The sequence below is a fragment of the Salmo salar genome, chromosome 04 (assembly GCF_965601325.2).
Source record: "Salmo salar chromosome 04, fSalSal1, whole genome shotgun sequence".
In the NCBI taxonomy this organism is placed as follows: Eukaryota; Metazoa; Chordata; class Actinopteri; order Salmoniformes; family Salmonidae; genus Salmo; species Salmo salar.
The window spans coordinates 95,896,607-95,914,261 of record NC_138294.1 but is presented as its reverse complement, the minus strand read 5'-3'; the positions used below and the strand labels follow the sequence as shown (position 1 = coordinate 95,914,261).

The 17,655-nt window shown below is 47.5% G+C and overlaps 2 protein-coding genes across 2 annotated transcripts in view; both read right to left on the bottom strand.

Annotated features, from left to right (window-relative positions):
• The window catches only part of LOC145878531 (short transient receptor potential channel 6), a 28,781-nt gene extending 26,206 nt beyond the window's left edge, over positions 1-2,575 (bottom strand). The window contains exon 1 of the mRNA XM_082973832.1: positions 2,478-2,575. Within this exon, the coding sequence (XP_082829958.1) occupies positions 2,478-2,575 (98 nt within the window). The remainder of the gene's footprint in view (positions 1-2,477) is intronic.
• LOC106604065 (short transient receptor potential channel 6) overlaps positions 2,484-17,655 on the bottom strand; it is a 55,384-nt gene continuing 40,212 nt past the window's right edge. The window contains exons 9-11 of the mRNA XM_082974843.1: positions 11,453-11,533; positions 3,804-4,974; positions 2,484-2,589 (exon numbers count right to left, since the gene is read on the bottom strand). Of these exons, the coding sequence (XP_082830969.1) occupies positions 4,634-4,974; positions 11,453-11,533 (422 nt within the window). The 3' untranslated portion in view covers positions 2,484-2,589; positions 3,804-4,633. The remainder of the gene's footprint in view (positions 2,590-3,803; positions 4,975-11,452; positions 11,534-17,655) is intronic.

The following is a 17,655-nucleotide window of genomic DNA, read 5'->3' as shown; positions in this document are numbered from 1 at the left end:
GCTTGGCCCCCAGGTAGTAGGACTGTGTGTGTGTGTGTTTACGTGGTAAAGGCATCGTTCTGCTTGGCCCCCAGGTAGTAGGACTGTGTGTGTGTGTGTTTACGTGGTAAAGGCATCGTTCTGCTTGGCCCCCAGGTAGTAGGACTGTGTGTGTGTGTGTGTTTACGTGGTAAAGGCATCGTTCTGCTTGGCCCCCTGGGTAGTAGGACTGTGTGTGTTGTGTTTACGTGGTAAAGGCATCGTTCTGCTTGGCCCCCAGGTAGTAGGACTGTGTGTGTGTGTGTTTACGTGGTAAAGGCATCGTTCTGCTTGGCCCCCTGGGTAGTAGGACTGTGTGTGTTAATGTTTACGTGGTAAAGGCATCGTTCTGCTTGGCCCCCAGGTAGTAGGACTGTGTGTGTGTGTGTTTACGTGGTAAAGGCATCGTTCTGCTTGGCCCCCAGGTAGTAGGACTGTGTGTGTTAATGTTTACGTGGTAAAGGCATCGTTCTGCTTGGCCCCCTGGGTAGTAGGACTGGTGTGTGTGTTTACGTGGTAAAGGCATCGTTCTGCTTGGCCCCCAGGTAGTAGGCCTGTGTGTGTGTGTGTTTACGTGGTAAAGGCATCGTTCTGCTTGGCCCCCAGGTAGTAGGACTGTGTGTGTTAATGTTTACGTGGTAAAGGCATCGTTCTGCTTGGCCCCCTGGGTAGTAGGACTGTGTGTGTGTGTGTTTACGTGGTAAAGGCATCGTTCTGCTTGGCCCCCAGGTAGTAGGACTGTGTGTGTGTGTGTTTACGTGGTAAAGGCATCGTTCTGCTTGGCCCCCTGGGTAGTAGGACTGTGTGTGTGTGTTTACGTGGTAAAGGCATCGTTCTGCTTGGCCCCCTGGGTAGTAGGACTGTGTGTGTGTGTTTACGTGGTAAAGGCATCGTTCTGCTTGGCCCCCAGGTAGTAGGACTGTGTGTGTGTGTGTTTACGTGGTAAAGGCATCGTTCTGCTTGGCCCCCTGGGTAGTAGGACTGTGTGTGTGTGTGTTTACGTGGTAAAGGCATCGTTCTGCTTGGCCCCCTGGGTAGTAGGACTGTGTGTGTTTACGTGATAAAGGCATCGTTCTGCTTGGCCCCCAGGTAGTAGGACTGTGTGTGTGTGTGTTTACGTGGTAAAGGCATCGTTCTGCTTGGCCCCCTGGGTAGTAGGACTGTGTGTGTTTACGTGATAAAGGCATCGTTCTGCTTGGCCCCCAGGTAGTAGGACTGTGTGTGTTAATGTTTACGTGGTAAAGGCATCGTTCTGCTTGGCCCCCTGGGTAGTAGGACTGTGTGTGTTAATGTTTACGTGGTAAAGGCATCGTTCTGCTTGGCCCCCAGGTAGTAGGACTGTGTGTGTGTTTACGTGGTAAAGGCATCGTTCTGCTTGGCCCCCTGGGTAGTAGGACTGTGTGTGTTAATGTTTACGTGGTAAAGGCATCGTTCTGCTTGGCCCCCAGGTAGTAGGACTGTGTGTGTGTGTTTACGTGGTAAAGGCATCGTTCTGCTTGGCCCCCTGGGTAGTAGGACTGTGTGTGTTAATGTTTACGTGGTAAAGGCATCGTTCTGCTTGGCCCCCAGGTAGTAGGACTGTGTGTGTGTGTGTTTACGTGGTAAAGGCATCGTTCTGCTTGGCCCCCAGGTAGTAGGACTGTGTGTGTGTGTGTTTACGTGGTAAAGGCATCGTTCTGCTTGGCCCCCAGGTAGTAGGACTGTGTGTGTGTTATTGTTTACGTGGTAAAGGCATCGTTCTGCTTGGCCCCCAGGTAGTAGGACTGTGTGTGTGTGTGTGTTTACGTGGTAAAGGCATCGTTCTGCTTGGCCCCCTGGGTAGTAGGACTGTGTGTGTTTACGTGGTAAAGGCATCGTTCTGCTTGGCCCCCAGGTAGTAGGACTGTGTGTGTGTGTGTGTTTACGTGGTAAAGGCATCGTTCTGCTTGGCCCCCAGGTAGTAGGACTGTGTGTGTGTGTGTGTTTACGTGGTAAAGGCATCGTTCTGCTTGGCCCCCTGGGTAGTAGGACTGTGTGTGTGTGTTTACGTGGTAAAGGCATCGTTCTGCTTGGCCCCCTGGGTAGTAGGACTGTGTGTGTTAATGTTTACGTGGTAAAGGCATCGTTCTGCTTGGCCCCCAGGTAGTAGGACTGTGTGTGTGTGTGTGTTTACGTGGTAAAGGCATCGTTCTGCTTGGCCCCCAGGTAGTAGGACTGTGTGTGTTAATGTTTACGTGGTAAAGGCATCGTTCTGCTTGGCCCCCAGGTAGTAGGACTGTGTGTGTTAATGTTTACGTGGTAAAGGCATCGTTCTGCTTGGCCCCCAGGTAGTAGGACTGTGTGTGTGTGTTTACGTGGTAAAGGCATCGTTCTGCTTGGCCCCCAGGTAGTAGGACTGTGTGTGTGTGTGTGTTTACGTGGTAAAGGCATCGTTCTGCTTGGCCCCCAGGTAGTAGGACTGTGTGTGTGTGTGTGTTTACGTGGTAAAGGCATCGTTCTGCTTGGCCCCCAGGTAGTAGGAGTAGAGGTTGAACATTCCGATCATAAATGCCAGGAACACCAGGATAAAGATCACCATGAACTTCAAGATGTCTGCAACACACACACACACACACACACACACACACACACACACACACACACACACACACACACACACACACACACACACACACACACACACTACACACACACACACACACACACACACACACACACACACACACACACACACACCACACACAGGGGAGGGGTGAGAAAGTGATATAATCAGGTAGAGTAACAGAGAGGTTACTGTGGTGATGGGGTTAAATATTTACATTTACATTTACATTTAAGTCATTTAGCAGAATATGAATATATTATTTCATATTAAATATGAAATAATCCTGTGTGAATGTTAATACAGTAGGCAAATAATTAGTAGTCAACAACTTTGCCATCATTATGATGTCGTCAATTTTACTTTAGACAGATGGCAATGTTGTCATTAGCTATCAAGGTTTGTCAAAGGTACTTAGCAGTGCTTAAGTTAGCTAGCTAAAATCCGATAGCCTCAGTCTTGGCTATCTAGTTAACGCTATGCTACGACTAAAGTCAATTTGACGACATCACAATGATGACAAGGTTTTCCTACTAATGATTTGCCTCGTTTAGAAATGTCCTTGTTTTTCCAAGCCACTGCAATCCACTTTAGACCAGTTCTTTATCAACACCAATTGAGAAGGAATTGAGTAGAACATTTTTTCTGGAGTCAGTCTTCAAAAGAATGTGCAAAACAATATTGTGACGAAACATGCAGCCCATTAACCAACCAGGTCTCACAGTCTCACGTCAGAATTAGACGTTCATCCATGTTTCTCAAACGTCAAATTTAAACATTTTTCCAAGAATAACACTTAGAAGTGTTTAAGGCATTAAATCTGCATTTTTCAGGTTGGAGTTCAGTTCGGGCATTAACTCAAAAATCTTAAGGTTAGGTATTAACTCCGATTGGTTAGTTAAGGTAAGAGTTAAGGTTTGGGATAGGCTTAAAACAAAAATACCCAAAACAACTTTATATCACTGGACTCAAACTTGCAAACTTGGGAATCAGAGGCAGATGCTTACCCCATCCGCCATCCCTGTCCACAACACCCTAGCAAAACCCAAAACCTTGAAGGTAATACAGCTCACTGTTGCCCCCTAGTGGCCGCTTTCCACGTCATCTCCCGACATCCTTAGACATGGATGGACGTCAAATATTGACTTGTGTCATTGGGTGAACTGGCTGCATAAATAGCAGTTAGTTAGGTGTGTGTGTGTACCTTTAACAGTGCGTCCCAGTGATATCTGCAGCGGTCCGAAGCTTTCATTGGCTGGCAGGATGTAGGCGATGCGGCTGAAACTGAGCACCACGGCAACCGCATACAGCCCCTCAGATACTAGCTGGGGGTCAGAGGGCAACCAGGAGAGACGAGCTGGGGGGGATTGGTTGGTTGGTTGGTTGGTTGATTAAATAAATGAATGATTGACTCAAGTCCAAGCTGTGTGTGTGTGTGTGTGTGTGTGTGTGTGTGTGTGTGTGTGTGTGTGTGTGTGTGTGTGTGTGTGTGTGTGTGTGTGTGTGTGTGTGTGTGTGTGTGTACATGTGGTGGAAGGGTGATGTTGTCCAGCGTAGAGAGGTGGGTGTAGTGTGTGTGTGTGTGTGTGTGTGTGTGTGTACTCACCCAGTGTGTAGTAGTGTACGTGTGGTGGAAGGGTGATGTCCAGCGTAGAGAGGTGTGTGTAGTGTGTGTGTGTGTGTGTGTGTGTGTGTGTGTGTGTGTGTGTACTCACCCAGTGTGTAGTAGCGTACGTGTGGTGGAAGGGTGATGTTGTCCAGCGTAGGGAGGTGTGTGTAGTGTGTGTGTGTGTGTGTGTGTGTGTGTGTACTCACCCAGTGTGTAGTAGTGTACGTGTGGTGGAAGGGTGATGTTGTCCAGCGTAGGGAGGTGTGTGTAGTGTGTGTGTGTGTGTGTGTGTGTGTGTGTGTGTGTGTGTGTGTGTGTGTGACTCACCCAGTGTGTAGTAGTGTACGTGTGGTGGAAGGGTGATGTTGTCCAGCGTAGGGAGGTGTGTGTAGTGTGTGTGTGTGTGTGTGTGTGTGTGTGTGTACTCACCCAGTGTGTAGTAGTGTACGTGTGGTGGAAGGGTGATGTTGTCCAGCGTAGGGAGGTGTGTGTAGTGTGTGTGTGTGTGTGTGTGTGTGTGTGTACTCACCCAGTGTGTAGTAGTGTACGTGTGGTGGAAGGGTGACGTTGTCCAGCGTAGGGAGCTGTGTGTAGTGTGTGTGGACATATAGCTGGGCTGAGTAGGTGTGGTTATAGGCAGAGAAGCGGGAACTGAAGGACGCCAGGAAGATGGCCAACATTCCGAAGTCCAGGAAGTTCCAGGGTTCTAAGAGGTATTCTCCCGCTCCCTGGGACCAGATCTCCTTTACCTCCGCCCAAATCATACCTGAGGGAGGGAGTTAGTAGTTCATAGATACTCCTTTCACCCCCAGTTCAGATCATTCCGCTGGACTTACTTTACATTTAGTAGTGTTACAGCCTGAATTCAGTTTAGATTAAATAGATTACAGTAGACAAAGTGAAAACATGTTCTTGGAAATGTTTGCTAATTTATTGAAAATGAAATTAAGAAACGTGTAATTTCCGTAAGTATTCACACCCCTGAGACAATACATGTTAGAATCACCTTTGCCAGCGATTACAGCTGTGAGTGTTTCTGGGTGAGTCTTTAAGAGCTTTTCACACCTGGATTGTACAATATTTGCAGATATTTATTTGTAAAATTCTTCAAGCTCTGTCAAGTTGGTTGTTGATCATTACTAAACAGCCATTTTCAAGTCTCGCCATAGATTTTCAAGATGACTTAAGTCAAAACTGTAACTCGGTCACTCAGGAGCATTCAATGTCATCTTGGTAAGCAACTCATGTATATTTGGCGTTGTGTTTCAGGTTATTGTTCTCCTGAAAGGTGAATTTTCCTCCCAGTGACTGTTGGAAAGCAGACTGAAACAAGTTTTCCTCTAGGATTTTGCCTGTGCTTAGCTCTATTCTGTTTTTTTTTTATCCCAAAAAGCTCTCTAGTCCTTGCCGATGACAAGCATACCCCTAACATGATGCAGCCACCACCATGCTTGAAAATATGAAGAGTGGTACTCAGTGATGTTGGAATTGCCCCAAACATAACACTTTTTGTATTCAAGACATAAAGTTCATTTCTTTGCCACATTTTTTCCAGTTTTACTTTAGTGCCTTTTTGCAAACATGATGCATATTTTGGAATATTTTATTCTGTACAAGTTTCCTTCTTTTCACTTTGTCATTTCAGTTAGTATTGTGTAGTAATGGTAGACTTCCGGTCAGGTGATGTAAGAGGACGTGTTTGAGAAAGGTACCCAATTAAACATTTATTTTTAAGTTTTTACACGCCGCTGTACGTTTTTATGTTAATGTATCAGTTTGTTATATTCTTATAATCACTTGTTATGGTACCATGAGCAAGACCAACCCAAAGAGAACTGCTACGACCAACACATCGTCGAAGGCCGAACCAACTACTGAAAATGGCTGCCGCAGCCAGCCCTGCTGCAGAGTCGGGAGGCCTTTTCTATGACCACGCTGAGCTAGCAAAACAAAGAAGTAGCCTAAAAGAGGATATGGCTTGTCTCCTCAGCACTTCGCTTGCACCTCTCCAAACTTCCATTGACGCCTTTTGCGAAACAGTCAACGCGATGCCTCACTACACTAGAAGGTTTCTCCATTGACAACACCGAGCGGATTGCTGAGCTAGAGGCAGCTGTCTCTCATACGGAAACGGCCAACACAGCTCTACTTTCCAAGTTAGATTCACTGGAGAATTATGCCAGAAGGGAAAACATCCGATTGTTGGCGTCATGGAGATAATTAAGACTGCAGTCAACCCTGTGAAACCTGCTGGTGGAAGTGATGGGTAAAGGTGTCTTTGACAAGCCGCCAGAGCTCGACCGAGTGCACAGATCCCTCTCCCCCAAACCCAACTCAGGGGAGCAACCTAGGTTAATCATAGCTGCTTTCATTATTACCAAGACAAGGAACGGGCAATGCGCTGGGCAAGGGAGCATAAACCAAAATTCTGTGGCCAAGATATATGATTCTACCCGGACTTGAGTGCCAACCTTGTGAAGAAACGAGCTGAATTCAAGGACATCAAAACCGGTCTCAACAAGAAGGGGGATCAAGTTTCATCTCCTACACCCTCACCGTCTTCTATGCGCATAGAGTAAAGTTGATCGAGGAGGGCTAGCAGTCGGGCTGGAGGAATATATGGCTGGCTGGCTAATTTGATGGCTGACTACGGACTGATTTTCATGACATCCACTTGGACATTACTTTTCACATGAAAGCAATGGTGTTTTATCTGCTCATTCCAGGAGAACAGACTTATTTTTTTGTTATATTTGACTGAGACTAATGGCAACACCCAAGCGGGAGCTGGCTGGAGACACTTGACTGTTTACTATCTGGCTGGCTAGCTAATGCCACATTTATTTTGAGATGTATTTCTACATGGCTCAACTCCACGAGCACCGAGGGATATCTTCACTACGTCTATACTTGGCTGAGAAGATTTCAGACAACAGGGACATTCGGCTGACTTGTTAGCATGGCTAGCTAAGCACAGCAAAAACCAGCGTGCTCAAGCACTGACTGGGCTATTTGAATGTGGCGGTGGATTTAGCTAAGCACTTCACCATTTCTAGCAGTTAGCTAGCTGAGATATAGTTTGACATATGGACAACTACCTAGCTAGCTACATCTAGAATTGACTGAACATGACCTGTATCCATGTACGTAGCTGGCACTAGTAACACATGTTAAATATCCAATGTGGGTGTTTTATGTTTAAGGGATGCTTACATTTTCTACCATTTACATTTTAGTCATTTAGCAGACACTCTTATCCAGAGCGACTTACAGTAGTGAATGCATACATTTCATACATTTTTTTCTCCGTACTGGTCCCCCGTGGGAATCAAACCCACAACCCTGGCGTTGCAAACACCATGCTCTACCAACTGAGCCACACGGGACCACCAGCATGTTAAATGTGCAACCAGAGGGAAAAAAACTCTAGACCACCTTTACTCCACACACAGAGACGCATACAAAGCTTTCCGTCGCCCTCCATTTGGCAAATCTAATCAAAACTCTATCCTCCTGATTCCTGCTTACAAGCAAAAACTAAACCAGGAAGTACCAGACACTCGCTCCAATAAGGAAGTGGTCAGGTGAAGCAGATGCTAAACTACAGGACTGTTTTGGTGCACAGACTGGAATATGTTCAGGGATTCCTCCGATGGCATTGAGGAGTACACCACATCAGTCAATGGCTTCATCAATAAGTGCATCGATGACGTCATCCCCACAGTGACCGTACGTACATACCCCAACCAGAAGCCATGGATTACACGTCCTGTAGCTTAGCGTCTGCATCATCTGGCCTCTTTTTTTAAATGTTTCACTTCAGTTTATTTTTATAAATAATTTCTTAACACTTTTTTTTCTTAAAACTGCATTGTTGGTTAAGGGCTTGTAGGTAAGCATTTCACGGTGCATGTGACAAATAACATTTGATTTGATTGTTACACATTCTACTTCAACAGTATGTTGCCTAATGTTTTTTTTTTGTCACAAGATATGATCGGTGGTCTTATGCAGGGTTTTCATCTCTATTCCAGTTTTCCTTTAATGACTGATAATTCAGATATTGGGGTGGGAGTTGGGGTCAGCTATTAGCTTTACAAGCTGGAACGTCAAGCAAATGAACGTCCCAGTTTAAACAGGCTCGAGTATTTGATTTGTCTTAATTTAAAAACAGATACAGCATTCTAATAAGAAACACATCTGTGTAAGGTAGACTCCGTAAAGCTTGGGGAGGACAATTCCATTCAAAATGAAATGCCAAAGTAACATAACAGAACAGGGGAACAACAATACTTATTCATAGGAAAGTACAATTTACAGCTGCTGACATCATCTCAGATCCACAGTTTTGTTATGGTGTCTGGTTCTCTCTTTCCCACCTCTGTTTTGTTATGGTGTCTAGTTCTCTCTTTCCCACCTCTGTTTTGTTATGGTGTCTAGTTCTCTCTTTCACACCTCTGTTTTGCTTGTAAATGTTTATGCTCCCAATTGGGATGATGTTGATTTTATTAACAAATGTATTTCTTTGCTGCCCAATCTCAACTCACACTATTTCATTTTTGGAGGTGACTTGAATTGTGTGATCAACCCAGTCTTCGACCGTTCAAACTCTAGATAATTATCTATAGCTTGGTCTGCATTTATGAGCCAGGCAGGATGTGTAGATCCATCGAGATTCCTTTTTCCCCAGGAACAAAGATGTTCTTTCTTTTCACATGTGCACCACTCCTATTCCAGAATATACTACTTTTTTGTAGATAAAGCCCTTCTCCCCTCTGTTAAGTAGAATTCTCTGCCATTGTTGTTAGTGACCATGCTCCTCTGTCACTCAACCTCTCATTGAACTATACAGATCACCATGGAGACTCAACTCATCTTTACAAACAATTCATTCTGCACCGTTCTATCGAATGCAAATTATGTCTTTATTGAGACAAATAAAACAGATTTGATCTCTCCATCTACACTCAGTTGTTCTTAGAGGCTAAATCATTTCCTATTTCTCTCTCTTAATTTTTTTTCTCTTTATTTAACCAGGTAGGCCAGTTGAGAACAAGTTCTCATTTACAACTGCGACCTGGCCAAGATAAAGCAAAGCAGTGCAACACAAACAACAACACAGAGTTACACATGGGACAAACGTACAGTCAATAACACAATAGAAAAGGTGTGTACAATACAGTGTGTGCAAATGAGGTAAGATTAGGGAGGTAAGGCAATAAATAGGCCATAGTGGCGAAATAATTACAATTAAACAATTTAAACACTGGAGTGATAATATGCAGAAGATGAATGTGCAAGTAGAGATACTGGGGTGCAAAGGACCAAGATAAATAAATAAATACAGTATGGGGATGAGGTAGTTGGATTGGCTATTTACAGATGGGCTATGTACAGGTGCAGTGATCTGTGAGCTGCTCTGACAGCTGATGCTTAAAGCTAGTGAGGGAGATCAGTGTTTCCAGTTTCAGAGATTTTTGTAGTGCGTTCCAGTCATTGGCAGCAGAGAACTGGAAGGAAAGGCAGCCAAAGGAAGTGTTGGCTTTGGGGGTGACCAGAGAGATATACCTGCTGGAGCGCGTGCTACGGGTGGGTGCTGCTATGGTGACCAGTGAGCTGAGGTAAGGCGGGGCTTTACCAAGCTGAGACTTATAGATGACCTGGAGCCAGTGGGTTTGGCGACGAATATGAAGAAGCGAGGGCCAGCCAATGAGAGCATACAGGTCGCAGTGGTGGGTAGTATATGGGGCTTTGGTGACAAAACGGATGGCACTGTGATAGACTGCATCCAATTTGTTGAGTAGAGTGTTGGAGGCTATTTTATAGATGACATCACCGAAGTCGAGGACCGGTAGGATGGTCAGTTTTACGAGGGTATGTTTGGCAGCATGAGTTAAGGAGGCTTTGTTGCGATATAGGAAGCCGATTCTATAGCAAGCGGCAACGGTGAGAGACTTTGTTTAATAAACAATTAAATATTAGACAACAGCTGATCAACACCATTCTGGGATTAGGACAACAATACGCCTCTCCATCACCAGAAAGGCTGAGTCTTCAAACGTGGCTTTGCCTTCCTGTTGGCCCGCAGAAGGATTTTCTTGGATTAGAAATCTATCAATCCTCCCTTAATAACCTCTCTTTGGCTGAAAGATCTGATGCTGTTCCTAAAATTAGAAGATATTAAGTATACCATTTGAGCGTCAACCAAGTCATTTTATTCCACCTGGGTCCCGATAATATCCAATTTTGAACAGCTCCAAACACTCCCTCCAGATTAGTACTCTTGGCCTCACCCCCACCCCTTAAGATTATTGCGAATATAGGCCTATAAAATCACCTAATCACCTGAAATTGTTAGCCTATTATGTTTTTGCTTGTATTGAAGTAGCGTATCATTTTGTTTTCTGTAACTCAATGACTTCCCTTTCTTTTTAAATGTATTTGGAAGGGGGTCGAAGGGGGCCAAAAAGAGGAAAATGTGTCTTTTCATTTTATCTTTCATTCAGTGTGAACAAAAATACTATACAAATATTTGGAGTAACTACACTGTTGTTTATCCAGCCTCAGTTCTCTTCTATTACAGCCATTGGCCTCATACTGAAATCCTTGAGAGGTTTCCTTCCTCTCCAGCAACTGAGTTAGGAAGGACACCTGTAACAAAGGGGTTGAATCCTTATTGACTGAAGACATTTCAGCTTTTCATTTTTTTATAAATTAGTAAAAATGTTGAAAAGCATAATTTCACTTTGACATGATGGCGTATTGTGTGTAAGTGACCAAATCTAAATGTTTTTATTTTTATTTAGGCTGTAACACAACGAAATGTGGAAAAAGTCAATGGGTGAGATTACTTTCTGAAGGCACTGTACCTATAGCTGGGAGAGAGGGAGCGAAGGATAGAGGGAGCGAAGGGTAGAGGGAGCGAAGGGTAGAGGGAGCGAAGGGTAGAGGGAGCGAAGGGTAGAGGGAGCGAAGGGTAGAGGGAGCGAAGGATAGAGGGAGCGAAGGGTAGAAGGGTAGAGGGAGCGAAGGGTAGAGGGAGCGAAGGGTAGAGGGAGCGAAGGATAGAGGGAGCGAAGGATAGAGGGAGCGAAGGGTAGAGGGAGCGAAGGGTAGAGGGTAGAGGGAGCGAAGGGTAGAGGGAGCGAAGGGTAGAGGGAGCGAAGGGTAGAGGGAGCGAAGGGTAGAGGGAGTTAGTAGCCAGGAAATTATGTTATAGCAGCAGGATATGATGTCAGACTGACCAATGACCCAGGATATGATGAGAATCTCCATCCAGGTGAAGGGGGTGGTGGTCATACGATACAGCAGGATGGGGTCACGCTCTGGAGAGGAGAAAGAGGAGGAGATGAAGAACAATTAAAGTTGCAAGCAGCAATGCTGGGATTCAAGCTGTGGGCCCACTGTTCTACCATCAGGTCAAATTGGACACATTGCCCTAGAATGGGGTCAGTCTGTTATATCTGGTGTAAATCTCCTGTCTTATCTGGTGTCCTGTGTGAATTGAAGTATGCTTCCTCTAATTCTCTCTCTCCTGGAAGAACTGAGCCCTAGGACCTGGCCTGATGACTCCTGGCTGTCACAAGTCCATCTGGTCGTGCGGCTGCTCCAGTTTCAACCCTGACCTGTTCACCAGATGTGCTACCTGTCCCAGACCTGCTGTCCCAGACCTGCTGGAACCCTGACCTGTTCACCGGATGTGCTACCTTGTCCCGGACCTGCTGCTTTTGACTTTGTCTCTCTCTCTCTCTCTCTCTCACTCACTCACGCACCTGCACCTGCACCTGCTGTCTCAACCTCTAAACGCTTGGCTATGAAAAGCGGACATTTACTCCTGAGGTGCTGACCTGTTGCACCCTCTACAATCACTGTGATTATTATCTGACCCTGCTGGTCACCTATAAACGACTGAACATCTTGAATAAGAATCCGGCCTTAATGATCATGTTCTGTTATAATCTCCACCCGGCACAGCCAGAAGAGGACTGGCCACCTCTCAGAGCCTGGTTCCTCTCCACCCGGCACAGCCAGAAGAGGACTGGCCACCCCTCAGAGCCTGGTTCCGCTCCACCCGGCACAGCCAGAAGAGGACTGGCCACCCCTCAGAGCCTGGTTCCTCTCCACCCTGCACAGCCAGAAGAGGACTGGCCACCCCTCAGAGCCTGGTTCCTCTCTACCCGGCACAGCCAGAAGAGGACTGGCCACCCCTCAGAGCCTAGTTCCTCTCCACCCGGCACAGCCAGAAGAGGACTGGCCACCCCTCATAGCCTGGTTCCTCTCCACCCGGCACAGCCAGAAGAGGACTGGCCACCCCTCAGAGCCTGGTTCCTCTCCACCCGGCACAGCCAGAAGAGGACTGGCCACCCCTCATAGCCTGGTTCCTCTCCACCCGGCACAGCCAGAAGAGGACTGGCCACCCCTCAGAGCCTGGTTCCTCTCCACCCGGCACAGCCAGAAGAGGACTGGCCACCCCTCATAGCCTGGTTCCTCTCCACCCGGCACAGCCAGAAGAGGACTGGCCACCCCTCAGAGCCTGGTTCCTCTCCACCCGGCACAGCCAGAAGAGGACTGGCCACCCCTCATAGCCTGGTTCCTCTCCACCCGGCACAGCCAGAAGAGGACTGGCCACCCCTCAGAGCCTGGTTCCTCTCCACCCAGCACAGCCAGAAGAGGACTGGCCACGTCTAAGAGCCTGGTTCCTCTCCACCCGGCACAGCCAGAAGAGGACTGGCCACCCCTCATAGCCTGGTTCCTCTGGTCTACCCAGTACAGCCAGAAGAGGACTGGCCACCCCTCAGAGCCTGGTTCCTCTCCACCCGGCACAGCCAGAAGAGGACTGGCCACCCATCATAGCCTGGTTCCTCTCCACCCGGCACAGCCAGAAGAGGACTGGCCACCCCTCAGAGCCTGGTTCCTCTCCACCCGGCACAGCCAGAAGAGGACTGGCCACCCCTCAGAGCCTGGTTCCTCTCCACCCAGCACAGCCAGAAGAGGACTGGCCACGTCTAAGAGCCTGGTTCCTCTCCACCCGGCACAGCCAGAAGAGGACTGGCCACCCCTCATAGCCTGGTTCCTCTGGTCTACCCAGTACAGCCAGAAGAGGACTGGCCACCCCTCAGAGCCTGGTTCCTCTCCACCCGGCACAGCCAGAAGAGGACTGGCCACCCATCATAGCCTGGTTCCTCTCCACCCGGCACAGCCAGAAGAGGACTGGCCACCCCTCAGAGCCTGGTTCCTCTCCACCCGGCACAGCCAGAAGAGGACTGGCCACCCCTCAGAGCCTGGTTCCTCTCCACCCAGCACAGCCAGAAGAGGACTGGCCACCCCTCAGAGCCTGGTTCCTCTCCACCCGGCACAGCCAGAAGAGGACTGGCCACCCCTCAGAGCCTGGTTCCTCTCCACCCGGCACAGCCAGAAGAGGACTGGCCACCCCTCATAGCCTGGTTCCTCTCCACCCGGCACAGCCAGAAGAGGACTGGCCACCCCTCATAGCCTGGTTCCTCTCCACCCGGCACAGCCAGAAGAGGACTGGTCACGTCTAAGAGCCTGGTTCCTCTCCACCCGGCACAGCCAGAAGAGGACTGGCCACCCCTCAGAGCCTGGTTCCTCTCCACCCGGCACAGCCAGTAGAGGACTGGCCACCCCTCAGAGCCTGGTTTCTCTCTACCCAGTACAGCCAGTAGAGGACTGGCCACCCCTCATATTCTGGTTCCTCTCCACCCGGCACAGCCAGAAGAGGACTGGCCACCCAGCACAGCCAGAAGAGGACTGGCCACCCCTCAGAGCCTGGTTCCTCTCCACCCGGCACAGCCAGAAGAGGACTGGCCACCCCTCAGAGCCTGGTTCCGCTCCACCCGGCACAGCCAGAAGAGGACTGGCCACCCCTCAGAGCCTGGTTCCTCTCCACCCTGCACAGCCAGAAGAGGACTGGCCACCCCTCAGAGCCTGGTTCCTCTCTACCCGGCACAGCCAGAAGAGGACTGGCCACCCCTCAGAGCCTAGTTCCTCTCCACCCGGCACAGCCAGAAGAGGACTGGCCACCCCTCATAGCCTGGTTCCTCTCCACCCGGCACAGCCAGAAGAGGACCGGCCACCCCTCAGAGCCTGGTTCCTCTCCACCCGGCACAGCCAGAAGAGGACTGGCCACCCCTCATAGCCTGGTTCCTCTCCACCCGGCACAGCCAGAAGAGGACCGGCCACCCCTCAGAGCCTGGTTCCTCTCCACCCGGCACAGCCAGAAGAGGACTGGCCACCCCTCATAGCCTGGTTCCTCTCCACCCGGCACAGCCAGAAGAGGACTGGCCACCCCTCAGAGCCTGGTTCCTCTCCACCCGGCACAGCCAGAAGAGGACTGGCCACCCCTCATAGCCTGGTTCCTCTCCACCCGGCACAGCCAGAAGAGGACTGGCCACCCCTCAGAGCCTGGTTCCTCTCCACCCGGCACAGCCAGAAGAGGACTGGCCACCCCTCATAGCCTGGTTCCTCTCCACCCGGCACAGCCAGAAGAGGACTGGCCACCCCTCAGAGCCTGGTTCCTCTCCACCCGGCACAGCCAGAAGAGGACTGGCCACCCCTCAGAGCCTGGTTCCTCTCCACCCGGCACAGCCAGAAGAGGACTGGCCACCCCTCAGAGCCAGGTTCCTCTCCACCCGGCACAGCCAGAAGAGGACTGGCCACCCCTCATAGACTGGTTCCTCTCTAGGTTTCTTCCTAGGTACCTGCTCCAGCTTCGCTGCTGAACACCAACAACATTATATTACAGTGTTCCAATATTACAGTATTCCACAATTGAAATCAACTAGCATATGTTTCACTGAGGGCTTTTTATTTTGAAGGCAAACCACAAAATCAACTATTATGGCTGACTAATGGTTATTGTGGTTAGCGTCACATAGCTCAGTTCATCAACAGTCTCTTTCAATCCACTGTAAATGTTGTGTAATCTGATACTTCGTGAAACTGTACCCTCGTTTCTAAACTTCAATTCGGTTAGCGCCCAAATCATGTGACTAAACTGAATAAAAAGAAGAAGAAACTACACTATGAAACAAAGATAAATGACAAAGAACGACAGTAAAAAGCTTTGGAGCAGCTTCAAAAAGCAAACAGCTCCATCCTTCATTGAAACAGATGGCTCATTCATTACAAAACCGACTGATATTGCCAACTACTGTGGAAGGACCACCAGAGGGCAGGCTGGACTCATGGATAGTAGCCCAACTAGGTATGTGAGTCAAGGGGTCCTGAGGAAATTAAGCACAGCTGATGGTACTAATTACCTATTATCTTTTCCTTACAAGAGAGAGGAGGGAACCAGCAAGAAAGGGAGAAAAACCTATCTCTGGAAGGTGGCTACCAAGAGAGGGAAGCTAACCACAAAGAACCATTAAGGTGGCTACCAAGAGAGGGAAGCTAACCACAAAGAACCATTAAGATGGCTACCAAGAGAGGGAAGCTAACCACGAAGAACCATTAAGGTGGCTACCAAGAGAGGGAAGCTAACCACGAAGAACCATTAAGGTGGCTACCAAGAGAGGGAAGCTAACCACAAAGAACCATTAAGGTGGCTACCAAGAGAGGGAAGCTAACCACAAAGAACCATTAAGATGGCCACCAAGAGAGGGAAGCTAACCACAAAGAACCATTAAGGTGGCTACCAAGAGAGGGAAGCTAACCACAAAGAACCATTAAGGTGGTGACAAACCCCTGACTTTTGTTGTAGTTTAAAGATAATTGTATTGTGTTCCTGTTTCATCTGGAGAAGATGTATGTCTTTCCTTGGGACATTCTCATTGATTATGTTGAAGTGTTTGTATTGACCAAAATCCATCAATAGAGAACTGGGTTCAATCAAGAAACCAACTCCTGACTCGTTTATCCCACCTTTCCGCTTTAGAGTGACGTCAAATGACTTGGTCCGCTCACACTACATTCATGTTTTTTCCGTTGGCAAGATTAGCAAATTTAGGCAACTCGGCTCCTTCATTTATTGAATCAGATGGCTCATTCATCACAAATCCCCTGATATTGAAAACTACTTTAATTACTTTATCATTGGCAAGATTAGCAAACTTAGGGATGACATGCCAGCAACAAACGCTGACACTACACATCCAAGTATATCTGACCAAATTATGAAAGACAAGCATTGTAATTTTGAATTCCGTAAAGTCAGTGTGGAAGAGGTGAAAAAAAGAATTGTTGTCTATCAACAATGACAAGCCACCGGGGTCTGACAACTTGGAGGGAAAATTACTGAGGATAATAGCAGACGATATTGCCATATCTTCAATCTAAGCCGACTAGAGAGCGTGTTCCCTCAGGCCTGGAGGGAAGCTAAAGTCATTCCGCTACCTGGGAATAGTAAAGCCCCCTTTACTGGCTCAAATAGTCGACCAATCAACTTGTTACCAACCCTTAGTAAAAGTTCTGGAAAAAAATGGTGATTGACCAGATACAATGCTATTTTACAGTAAACAAATTGACAAGACTTTCAGCACACTTATAGTGTCACGTCCTGACCAGTATAAGGGGGTATTTGTTATTGTAGTTTGGTCAGGACGTGGCAGGGTGTGTTTGTTTTGTGTTGTCGGGATTTTTGGGTAGTGTTCTATGTTTTGTATTTCTATGTTCTATTTTTTAGTTTTTCTATTTCTATGTCTAGTTTATTGTTTTGACCTTCAATTGGAGGCAGCTGTTCCTCGTTGCCTCTAATTGAAGGTCCTATTTAGTAGGGGTGTTTTTCATGGGGTTTTTGTGGGTAGTTGTTTCTTGTTTAGCTGTGTGCCTGACAAGACTGTTTTCATCGTTCTTTTTGTTCAGTGTTCATTTATTTTAATAAAGAAGATAATGAGCATTGACGTACCTGCTGCATTTTGGTCCAATTCATACGATGCCCGTGACATATAGGGAAGGACATTCAACAAGAACAGCACTTACACAAATGACTGATGATTGAGAGAAATTGATGATAAGATTGTGGGGGCAGTTAGATTTTAGTGCGGCTTTTGACATTATCGATCGTAGTCTGCTGCTGGCAAAACGTGTTATGGCTTTACACCCCCTGCTATATTGTGGATAAATAGTTACCTGTCAAATAGAACACAGAGGGTGTTCTTTAATGGAAGCCTCTCCAACATAATCCAGGTAGAATCAGGAATTCCCCAGGGTAGCTGTTTAGGCCCCTTGCTTTTAAAAATCTTTACTAACTACATGCCACTGGCTTTGCGTAAAGCCAGTGTGTCTATGTATGTGGGTGATTCAACACCATACACGTCAGCTACTACAGCAACTGAAATGACTGCAACATCTAACAAAGAGCTGCAGTTAGCTTCAGAATGGGTGGCAAGGACTAGGTTTGTCCTAAATATTTCAAAAACTAAAAGCATTGTATCTGGGACAAATCTATCACTAAACCCAAAACCTCAACTAAATCTTGTAATAGATA